The 12602-nt window shown below is 34.7% G+C and overlaps 2 protein-coding genes across 2 annotated transcripts in view; both read left to right on the top strand.

Moving 5' to 3' along the window:
- Positions 1-9964, top strand: part of LOC108371948 (uncharacterized) — a 21673-nt gene extending 11709 nt beyond the window's left edge. Inside the window, exon 2 of the mRNA XM_017627567.1 lies at positions 8765-9964. Coding sequence (XP_017483056.1) covers positions 8765-9964 — 1200 coding nt within the window. The remainder of the gene's footprint in view (positions 1-8764) is intronic.
- Positions 9965-10054: 90 nt separating this feature from the next.
- Positions 10055-12596, top strand: LOC108371949 (uncharacterized protein K02A2.6-like). Its single transcript, XM_017627568.1, has 2 exons — positions 10055-11817; positions 12020-12596. The coding sequence occupies exons 1-2, from the start codon at positions 10068-10070 to the stop codon at positions 12346-12348; spliced, it is 2079 nt and encodes a 692-aa protein (XP_017483057.1). The 5' UTR covers positions 10055-10067; the 3' UTR covers positions 12349-12596.
- The last annotated feature ends 6 nt before the right edge of the window (positions 12597-12602 follow it).

The raw sequence follows: 12602 nt of genomic DNA, 5'->3' as shown, positions 1-12602 counted from the left end.
TATTCAATAGTTCCGAAATAGTTCTAAATTCGACAAATAGGATCTAGTTCGTTCTGCATCCCTTTTTCTATAGTTCCGAACCAATTCTAAATTCTTTAGATATAGATTTGTAGTGAAAAAAACTGAAAAATTAGTTTCTTAAAAGTATCACTTTTCGCCGATTTTGGACTGGTGGGGATCTAGTTCCTATCGGACTGGTTCCTTTTTGGCGATAAGGACCTAGTACGGAACTAGAAATTTGATTCACCAGTCCGCGGTTTCCCTGCAGGGAATAAGCTGGGTTCAAATTACGCTGTTCAAGTTGTAAACTTTGGGCAAAGATTTTGAAAGTTGAACTCACTTAATTGGCACGTTCTAAATTCAATGGCATGCCCCGTTTTACCAGACTGGCTCCGGTTTTCGAGATAACGGTACTTGAAAATTTGATTCAATTTTAACTACTTAATAAATAACTCCCTCAGTTTTGAAGTTATTTTACTAAAATTTTGCACATAACAGTTTTTTAATATTACCTTAATTATTCCTTAAAATTATCGAAATAGGTTCACAATAACATATAGCTCCAATACAACTGATTAATCAGATATGTGTTTTTGCGCTATAACTCTATCTTCATATCTGAATAATAAATTGTATGCGTGCTATATGTTAAATTGAACCTACACTAAACTTTATCCTGTTTAATTGGAGGAGTTATAAAACAACGTATCTGATCAATCAGTTGTATGGGAGCTAGATGTTCTAGTGAACCGATTTCGATGATTTTATGGAATAGTTAAGGTAATATTAAAAAACGGTTATGTTCAAAATTTTAGTAAAATATCTTTAAAACTCAGGGACTTTTTTATAAAATAGTTTAGAATTTAAGCAAAGTTTCAAGTACTGCTATCTCCAAAAGTGGAGCCAATAGGGTAAAACTGAGGACGCCATTGAGTTTAGAAGGCTCCAATTAAGTAAGAGCAACTATCAGAACATTTGTCGAAAAAAAATTTCCTTTGATACCACTTGAAATATTCTGACTAAAAGAAGCAGAGCATCATTTAAAGTAGTAAATCAGGGTTTTTACACACTTCTATAGACGAATTTTGTAACGTAGCTTCGCCTACGCTACAATAACATACTCGACATCACCCTAGCATACGCCTTACAACTGCACATAAGTACAAATATATAAACATACGTACATACATACTGGTAGACGTACACAAAAACTAACATACCAACAAGGCTAAAAGCACCCCTACCCCTCAATAACCTAAAATACCCCTCAGGCAACACTCCAAAAACCATTATGGGCTAGACCCATTTTTGGATACGGTCTCAAGGAGACAGGGGGCGTGGTCCGTTTGGGCTTGCCCAATTCCGAGCACCCCTGCCCAGGGATGATAAATGAGTTTTTTAATTTTGTACCAAATGGCCAAAAAAAAGTGTACTAAATAAGCCGAGAAAGTACCAACATTTAAAAGACCATACATACATAGTTACAGTGAAACCCGCTTAAGTAACCAACATTTTTGGGCAATGTGAATTTTTGAATGTAATCTGAAGAAAATCTCTCTCTTAAGTACCTCCTCGCTTATTTACCCAACCCGCTTAAGTACCTCAATTTTTTGTACCCCATTTACCATTTTACCCATAGTTGCCAACTTGGTGCTTTAAGCACTAGATTTAGTGCTGTTTGAAAATTAAAACGCCAAAAAATATTATTTAGTGCCAAGTGCCTTGTTTAGTGCTTTTTTTCTGAACTAAAATTACTCCGATATAGTTAAAAACCTGTAATCATGTTTAAATATTTAAAGCTGTGGCAGCACTGAATTTACAAAAATCTACAAATTTAAATGCACTTAAATACAACCATGATTGATAAAAAGCTGAACTTGCAAACCCACCTTGTTCAATTCTATTCGCGTTGAAAATGCTAGTAGATATGCGAGTAATGCGGCGTTTTTGCTGCGTTTAAAATGCAACATTTAGCACTTTCGAACATATTTTTTCGAAGAGCGTTCATGCTATCGCATTTAGCTAATGTAAATTTACGCGANTCCCTAGTATATACATATGTTTTTGGATTTTCTGTATAAAAATCATGATATAAAACATGGCGTGTCGAAGGTGGANTAATGTAAATTTACGCGAGTTCGAAATCGTATGCTTTTGACAAACAACCGTGTTCCAGTCGCTTATTCAGATCCGTATCTATTACGATCAATTCTCACGCAGAAGATAATGTGCAAAAAACCCTACTGAAAAGGAAAAAACAAATTTTAAACCAAAAATTCGATACAAAAACTTGAATTGTTTTAATCATAACCGAACTTTTGTTTGTGTATATATTCATTTGTTGGTGCTGTCAATTAAAATTTCCTTNATCAACAAAAGCATACAAGTTACACTTATTATCTAAGTGCTAGTAGTATCAAAAATTTTCAAAAAGACCCGTTGCATTTAACGGAATGGAAGTTTCTCAAAAATATTTCCTTTTATAGAAATAAACAAGTTAATAGCAGTGCTCTCGTACCTAAAATCTTGCAGAGTGGGGGAAATCGAGAGCGCAAAATGACACTGGAATCTGCCACTTTCTGCTGGAAAAAATTTTACCTGCGAAAGCTTACAAGTAAAAAAGTCTGCTGACCACACACTTGTGTTCGTGAATAACAAAACAAAGGAAGAAAAGTATAGTTTAGTTGTTTACTATTAATCTCTAATTTTCTAATTTCTGTGCGTTAACTATGGCTGCCATATAAAATGTTTCAACTGTACCATATTTTTCCCAGAAATATACCAAAATAGATAATAATGCTGAAAGGTTCTGACCGAATTTGTCAGTTGATCGTTAAAACGAAAATGGGATAATCNTTGAGCCAAAAACTTTTGTGTATTCATTTATGTATGCATTCTTGTAAGTATTGTTAAGTTTTTGTTTTTGTTAAATACATACAAATTGTTATGAAAAAAGCATCCATTGATTCAAAACCATTTGGTGNCCAGTATTGGTATTGTCGTTTTCATACGCCCGATAGATGTACTATTGTGAATGACCGTGGTTTTTGTTTACTTTATTTTGTGAAATTGAGAATGAGCAATAAAATAAAAATTAAAGGACNACCTATAATTTTCCTCTTTTAAGTGCTCTTTTAAAACTCCTTAAAAAATTTACGTATTTTGAATCTCAGGGGCAGCGATACACGCCTTCGGCAAAAAAATTATAAAAAATTCACGGTAATTTTTAGCCACTTGANCTCCAAGTTTTTGGTGCTTTTTGAAAATCAAAAGTTGGAAACACTGATTTTACCTATAATTTTCCTCTTTTAAGTGCTCTTTTAAAACTCCTTAAAAAATTTACGTATTTTNTTCGCCCGTTTTAGACCTGTGATGATTTAATGAACATAAAATACATCAATGCCAAGCACCCCGGCGCTACACACGACTCCATGGTTTTTCAAATGTCGGGATTAAAAAGACAATTGGAGTCAATGTATAACCGTGNGCCTATAATTTTCCTCTTTTAAGTGCTCTTTTAAAACTCCTTAAAAAATTTACGTATTTTGAATCTCAGGGGCAGCGATACACGTCTTCGGCAAAAAAATTATAAAAAATTCACGGTAATTTTTAGCCACTTGAANACGCCTTATTTGCTAACACCTTATAGGAATCCTGAAGAAGGTTCAGTAGAAAGTTTATATAGCTCTAAAGCACTCTAAAGTAAGGAATATTATTGAAAGGACGATTGGGGTTTTAAAGAGTCGGTTTCGCTNTCTGAGAAAAAAATTTTAATTTTCATGAATTTTTTTCTTCAAGTGTTCTATAAAATCTTTAGCTTAGGTTTACATGGTATTTGTTAGGGAATGAACTGTATTTTAATCGAAAAATCTTAAATAAATACGTATGCTTCATTAAATGTTTATGTTTTATTCAAGGATTTACATATTTATGTAAGTTAACAAAAAGATGTAACTACATCAATAATTATGTTCGCTTAAGTACCCGCATGGAGGNCTCTTGTTTGCATTGATTTTTACTATATTTCTGTTGGATAATGGATAATATCCAAAACCAATCGAGTGGCAACACTCTCATTATTTTGACAGCTGTTCGAACTAACGTCGAGTGAGAAGTTGAACAGGAACCGCAGCACACGCTCGTGAATTTACAAACCTCTTTATTAATAATTGTTNAAAAGCTGACATTTTTCGTGAGGTACTTAAGTATATATATGTATATACTAGGGTGGCTCAATTAGTAGGTCAATTAAAAAAGTTGTATCATATCCTTGCGATTCTGGTACTATGGACCATAACAAACATTTTCGCCCAAGGAACCATACCTCTAAAATCATTTTCGAGCCTGCCAAAATTTNTCAGACAAGTATAAATTTGGTTGATCATGGCGAATACAGTTGAGCAAGTTTTAACCCGTCTGCTGGTGCAACAAAGTGAAACGCAAAAAGCTACACAAGAGCTTCTTCAGAACGTAGTGTCTCAAATTAACACGAAACGCCCACTTGTTGCAGCAGCACCCTCATACAATGGTTTCAACCGAGAACAGCTGATGGACATTCTATCAAAACAAATTAAAGAATTTGTACATGCACCTGAAGAAGGCAATACGTTTGAAACTTGGTATACAAGGTATCAAGACATATTCGAAGAAGATGCTAAACAACTCAGTGATGCAGATAAAACTAGGCTTTTGCTACGTAAGCTCAGTTCCGCAGTTTACCAGCAGTATGCACATTAGACCGTTCGTTATTTTAACTATTTTTTTAAATATACAGTTTGCCGGGCTTGAAAAGATGTATTTTGGTCTAAAAATAAGCTGTGCAAAATTTTATTCGAATATAATAACTCTAAGTACTTGCGCGTTGCATTTGAAAATTTAGAAAACCATATGCATTCTGGGAAAAAAATTTTTAACAAAATAGTTGAAAGTCGTGAATTTTATAGTCATTTGCCATGTAAAATAACCTACACAATCTGAATATGAGGTCAAAAATTAAAAAGGTAGAATACGTTTTAAGAATTTGCGAAATTATCGTTTTTTTCAAATTGAGAAAACAGCATTTTCAATTTTTTCCAAAAATATCCGGTTGTGATTATCACACCACAAAAAGATCTCCACCAGATTAAAGGTCTTTGAAATCCCTACGAACCTGCTATACAATGTTTTGCAATCAAATTATCAGTTTAAGAGTTATCTGCCAATTTATTAGTGAAATCGGACACAATTTTAAGTCGCATCGTTATTCTACTGTGAATTACACCTAAAAGCTGCAAACTTTTTGTTCTTATTTTTATGCTATGTTAAAGCTTATTTAATTTCAAAGTATATAGATCCAAATTTTTTGCAAATCGATTTGAAAATAGAAAAGTTATAGCAAATTTAGTAAATGACATTGGATTCAAGCAACGTATCGATACTGTACAGCACATTTGATTGTAAAATAAATTAAAATATCATTTCCAGTGGCATGTTATGCACATCGCAATTAGAAAAACAGCTGACAATAGGTTTGTTTCATTAAGCAATAGTTTTAAATATTTTTTAAAAATTGTTACAAATTATCATGCTTTGGCTAGCAAAAAAGTTGATAAAATAAGATAAATTGAGATAGCAAAATAACGTTTGATTTTTAGATAAGGTTTGGAAGTTTCTGCGGGATACATTTATACTTGTAAAACTGAAACAATGGTACTTATTGAATGTATTATGTATTTATATTATGATCCTTATTTTCAAGTAATACTACGCTCAAAATAATGTCTAATAACCGCTTGAAAAGCTCATCTGGTCAACCTAGTGCCCAGTAGCCAAATTCAATAAAATGTGGCCAAATTTGATAAGAAAAGAATATTTCAGAAAAAGCTTGTAAAAAATAAAACTATATTTCATGATTTTTTAATAAACAAGTGCCGATTTATTGTGTGATGTATATTGTTTTCGATATGCTTCTACAAATTGAAGCAGCGATTGTGTTTGCTCCTCATTTTTTGTCAATATTCGATTGTAATCTTTCATAAATTTAACACCCCGCTCAGCTGTGTCATTTACAACGAATAAATCTCGACAAAATTCGAGAGCGTCTATATAATCTTCATTTTTTCCCCATTCGGATGGATCCATCCGTAAGAAGTCAGAAGACAAACCAAAGGCAACGAAGAAATTTTTAGTTTTGTAGGACACGAAATCTCTAATAGTTTTGCCAATCAAGAGAACGGGATTTGAAATTACTCTATCTTCACTGAATTTTACGTTTGGCTCAACTGCTTGCAGTGCCTTCACCATTTCTCGTTTTTCCTCCACTGGCACATCATTTTTCAAAACCGCATTGGATACCACTGCATCAGTTTGGGCGTACTCAATTTCATTTTGTAAAAATTTTAAATCTTGCATTGGAGCCTTAATGGGATTTGTGCACTGGTACCAAGCTTTCATATAAAGGCGAATGAGGAAAATGCAAATATCTCGTAAACTATTAAATTCTCTTGGCGTCAGTTTGAACTGTTCTCGAAAAAGAAATATCTTCAGGCAATAAATAGCTTTCGACATAAACCGCGCATGGGATGTTGGGCCGTATGTTCGAAAATCACCACTAGTACCACCTAAAAAAGCAAATGCTAGCTGAAGCAGCTCCTTGTAATCCCCGCGAATCTGGACTTTCTGAAGCTCGTACGTACAAAAATGCTTAATGTCTTCCCACTGCAGCTCTGTTATTTTTGAACGAACAATTTCGTCTTCAAGTCGACTTTTAAACATATTATGGTTGAGGTTGTTCCATTCAGCAGCAAACCGATTAAAAATTGAAACTTCTGGTGCGCTGGAGGCTAAATATTTTGTCTCGAAAACGTGCCTCAATACGATTTCGAAAATGTGGTGGCGACAAGCAAGACTAATGAGATTTCGCCCGAGATGCTTTTGCAAGAGAATTGATGCTCCATTTTTTACGCCCGTATTTACGGAAGTGGTATCAACACTCATACCACCAACTCGATCAATGAGGTTCCATCTGATTAAAAGATCGCGAACAGCGCTCGCGATATTTTCACCAGTAGCGGGATTTACAACTGCAGCGCTGAGAAATTTGGACGTTCCTTGATAGCTCAAGAGAATTGCAATTCGCTCCACTTTTTGCGTGCCAACTATGTCTGCCATTAATTTTCCGTCCCAATGAACGACCACTGATCTCACATTCCTAATCTATGTATGTATGTACATATAAAATTATTGCAAAAAAATGCATATATTAATAACTAAAAGTAAACCCAGAAGAAATCACTACAATTACGTTTTCATTAAACTCCGCTATAGAAGACTCAAATCCACGTTGGCGGTTCTTTTTTCGTTGTTCATATATTGATGAGCGATTGATCACAAATTCGTCCGCCTCAACACCAAAAGCTTCAGCTGCTGCAACCAAAATATGTACTGCCTTCCCGGAGGATACTTTGGCATCGTCCAGTAACCAAAATAATTTTTTTATTGTTCCACATCATATGACAAAGCTTTTTTTACCGTCAGTATAGTATATTTTATTTAAAAGAAAACATTCGATATTTGCTATTTTGTTTGTCCGTAAACTATAGGCTTAAGTTGTTCTTTAAAATGTCCACAGATACATATGTATATTTCTTCCTGGAAAATTTTATTCTTTATCCTGTAGAAACTTTATCTGTTATTTTTCTCTCTAAATTTATCCCTTTTTTATAAATTTTTTTGCAGTTTTTTCGTATTAAACCGCCAAGCCGTGATAATTCGTAACAATTGTTCCAAACTATTACAAACTATTGCTTAATAAACAAGCGGTTATTAGACATTCTTTTGAGCGTAGTATTACTTGAAAATAAGGATCATAATATAAATACATAATACATTCAATAAGTACCATTGTTTCAGTTTTACAAGTATAAATGTATCCCGCAGAAACTTCCAAACCTTATCTAAAAATCAAACGTTATTTTGCTATCTCAATTTATCTTATTTTATCAACTTTTTTGCTAGCCAAAGCATGATAATTTGTAACAATTGTTAAAAAATATTTAAAACTATTGCTTAATGAAACAAACCTATTGTCAGCTGTTTTTCTAATTGCGATGTGCATAACATGCCACTGGAAATGATATTTTAATTTATTTTACAATCAAATGTGCTGTACAGTATCGATACGTTGCTTGAATCCAATGTCATTTACTAAATTTGCTATAACTTTTCTATTTTCAAATCGATTTGCAAAAAATTTGGATCTATATACTTTGAAATTAAATAAGCTTTAAATAGCATAAAAATAAGAACAAAAAGTTTGCAGCTTTTAGGTGTAATTCACAGTAGAATAACGATGCGACTTAAAATTGTGTCCGATTTCACTTATAAATTGGCAGATAACTCTTAAACTGATAATTTGATTGCAAAACATTGTATAGCAGGTTCGTAGGGTTTTCAAAGACCTTTAATCTGGTGGAGATCTTTTTGTGGTGTGGTAATCACAACCGGATATTTTTGAAAAAAATTGAAAATGCTGTTTTCTCAATTTGAAAAAAAAAACGATAATTTCGCAAATTCTTAAAACCTATTCTACTTTTTTAATTTCTGACCTCATATTCAGATTGTGTGAGTTATTTTACATAGCAAATGACTATAAAATTCACGACTTTCAACTATTTTTTAAAATTTTTTTTCCCAGAATGCATATGGTTTTCTAAATTTTCAAATGCAACGCGCAAGTACTTAGAGTTATTATATTCGAATAAAATTTTGCACAGCTTATTTTTAGACCAAAACACATCTTTTTCCGCCCGGCAAACCAAATTTTATTTTTAACGAACGGTCTAATGCACATATAATATTGCCGGCCAAACCAAACGAAATTGATTACAGCGCCACAGTGAGTAAGCCAACGTCCATGTTTGGAGAAAAACAATCGCTCTTCAGCATTCGTTATAAATGCTTTCAAACAGTAAAAAATGATTTGGAAGACTACACATCCTACATAGCAAGAGTAAATCGACAGTGTGAAAAATTTCAGCCAGATAAATGCAGCAGTTATAACTTGAAATGCTTAATATTTGCTAGCGGCCTACAATCTACAAAAGATGCACTTTTTCGTAATGAAATTCTTAAAATGCTGGATGAAGAAAAACCCAGTAAACCAGTTACTTTGGATTTGATACATGCGGAGATTCAACGAACACTTCTACGTCAGCAGGACATTAAAATGATCGGAAATACTCCATCGATTACGCATGCAGTTCGTACGCAGGCAAACCAGAGCCAAAAACAGTTAAAGAAAAATATCACGAAAACTCCACCTTCTCCATGTTGGTTTTGCGGAGAAATGCACTATGCTCGTTATTGTTTATACGCGAGTCACAAGTGTTCACAATGTGGAACCACTGGTCATAAAGAAGGATATTGCAGCGCAAAGAAACGTGGTGCGTTCAAACGCAACAAGCAGCAAAAAGACAGTTCGCCGCAACAACAACAACAACAACAACAACAAAAGAGTGTACAAAAGCAGCAAACACACAATACACTGAAATCTACCGAGTCTACTGCACAAACTAGAATAATAACCGATTTCTCACAACTGAGAAGACACATCGCAATTTTAATAAATGGTATTAAAACTCAACTACAGCTGGACACCGCTTCAGACTGCACTATAATTTCGCAAAAAGTATGGAAGAATATCAACATGCCAACGTTGAATGCAACTAAACATACAGCTCGCGACGCGAATTGCAACAAAATCAGCTTCAAAGGCGAGGTTATTGCTAACATAACACATCAAGGCGAAACAAAGAAAATGAAGGTGTTAGTCACATTGGTCAACAATCTCAATATCGCAGGCGCAGACTTCTTTGAAGAATTTGGTCTTTGGGATATACCTATCAATGCATTTTGCATGAAAGTACAACTCTCAGAGAAAGAAGCAGAACAAATTCAAAGCAGAATTTCCTACTGTATTTCATAAAGAGCTTGGACACTGCGAGAAAATTAAAATTCATCTACCACTAAAGCCAAACGCGATTCCAAAATTTTGTCCAAAACGTCCAGTCCCGTATGCGGTAACATCAATGGTGGAAGCAGAGTTAAATCGACTTCAAGACGCAGGCGTCATCACTCCAACAAACTATTCCGATTGGGCAGCACCAATTGTAATAGTGAAACGTCCGAATGGTAAAATCAGAATTTGTGCGGACTACTCAACAGGTCTCAACGCGTGTGTCGAAGCACACTTTCATCCACTGCCATTGCCAGAAGACATTTTCGTAAATCTCAAAGGTCGTAAGTACTTTACTTTTGATTTTAATGACGCGTATATGCAGTTTGATGTCGACGAGGTCACTAAAAATATTTTGACTATTAATACACACCGGGGATTATATAAATTTAACAGGCTTGTACCTGGAATTAAATCAGCACCGGGTGCATTTCAACAAGCAATCGAAAAAGTTCTAATAGGCGTTCAAGAAGCAACACCCTATTTAGACGACGTTATAGTTGCAAGCAATAATTTAAGTCAGCATGTAAAATCAATTAGACAAGTACTACAGCGTTTTGCGGAGTACAACATCACAGTAAACTATGACAAATGCGAATTTTTTCAAACTAAAATAAAATACTTAGGTCATATAGTAGATACAGAGGGCATTCGTCCTGACCCTAATAAAATAATGGCTATCATAAACTTGCCAAGACCAACTAATGTCAATGAACTGAGGTCATTTCTTGGCTCAGTAAACTTTTACTGTAAATTCATTGCAACAATGAGATCACTTCGAGCACCGCTTGATGAATTGTTACAGTCGCAGAAAAAATGGTTTTGGTCAACAAAATGCGAAGAATCATTTCAAAAGTTCAAAACTATTTTAACGTCAGACTTGATGCTTACACATTTTAATCCACAACTACCAATTATAGTGGCAGCAGATGCATCCATGCAAGGGCTTGGAGCACAAATTTCGCACATTATGCCGGATGGAACTGAAAAACTGGTAGCACACGCATCAAGATCGCTGACACCCGCAGAGAAAAATTATGGGCAAATTGAAAAAGAAGCACTTTCCTTGGTTTTCGCAGTAAAAAAATTTCATCGCATGGTGTACGGTCAGAAATTTATTCTACGTACCGACCATAAGCCACTACTTTCAATTTTTGGAGCAAAAAAGGGAATTCCAATACATTCAACAAGTAGACTTCAGAGATGGGCTCTCACCCTAATGTCATATGATTTTGGTATTGAACATGTAAAAACTGAACATTTCGGAAATGTCGACATGCTATCTAGACTGATACCACCTAAGCACGTTGATGATGAAGATTTTGTAATCGCATGTGCTACACTAGAATACAACATCAGATCAGTAGTACATGACAGCATCAATACACTACCAATTACTCATCACATGATTGAAGAATCTACACGAAAATGCACACTACTTCAACAAGTTATGCTTCACGTTCAGACAGCATGGCCCAAAGATGCAAAATCATTGCATAACAACGACTTGATCCCATATTTTAATCGCAGGGAATCACTTTCAGTTGTTGATAACATATTGTTAGATGGGGAACGCATTGTTATTCCATTAACATACCGAAATCGAATCCTTAAGACGTTACATAAAGGTCATCAAGGACAACAACGAATGAAAGCTATTGCACGCAGTCATGTGTATTGGCCAAGCATAGATAAAAACATAGAAGATTATGTGCGCGCATGTGGAAAATGTCAGCTCAATGCTAAGACACCCGTGAAAACAAAATTAAGTTCAGGGCCTATTGCAGAAAGAGCAATGCAACGCATTCACATAGATTTTGCAGGTCCTGTTCGTTCAAAGTACTATCTCATTATAGTCGACTCATATTCAAAGTGGCCTGAGGCATATCAGTCCACAACCATTTCAACAGCCAAGGTCATAGATATTTTGTCAGACTTTTTCAACCGTTTCGGTTATCCTGAATCCATCGTTTCGGATAATGGTACACAGTTTGTCAGTGCAGAATTTCAGCANAGATTTTGCAGGTCCTGTTCGTTCAAAGTACTATCTCATTATAGTCGACTCATATTCAAAGTGGCCTGAGGCATATCAGTCCACAACCATTTCAACAGCCAAGGTCATAGATATTTTGTCAGACTTTTTCAACCGTTTCGGTTATCCTGAATCCATCGTTTCGGATAATGGTACACAGTTTGTCAGTGCAGAATTTCAGCAATTTTGTAAGGCACGAAACATCCGACATTTTAAAACAGCTCCGTACCATCCACAAAGCAATGGACAAGCAGAAAGGTACTCGGATATAGTAAAACGAGCTTTAGAAAAATCTTTCACAGAAGAGACGAAAGACAACTAAAATCTTCAAGAATTTCTATTACAATATCGTTCAACACCTAATCCGAATTGCGTGGAGGGGAAGACACCAGGAGAATTATTCCTGGGTAGAAAGCTTCGCACAGAAATTGACTTTTTAAAGAAACCAAAATTTGACAGTCCACAAAAGAACACAAAAATGGAAAAACAATTTGACAGTAAACATGGTACTAAACTTCGGCAGTTTTATGTGAATCAGAAAGTTTTTGTTAAAGTATTTAAAAACAATAAGATGAC

The sequence above is a fragment of the Rhagoletis zephyria genome, unplaced genomic scaffold (assembly GCF_001687245.7).
Source record: "Rhagoletis zephyria isolate East Lansing unplaced genomic scaffold, Rhagoletis_zephyria_1.1 Rzeph_scaffold_05323, whole genome shotgun sequence".
NCBI classification, from domain to species: Eukaryota; Metazoa; Arthropoda; class Insecta; order Diptera; family Tephritidae; genus Rhagoletis; species Rhagoletis zephyria.
This window is presented reverse-complemented; position numbering and strand designations above follow the sequence as displayed.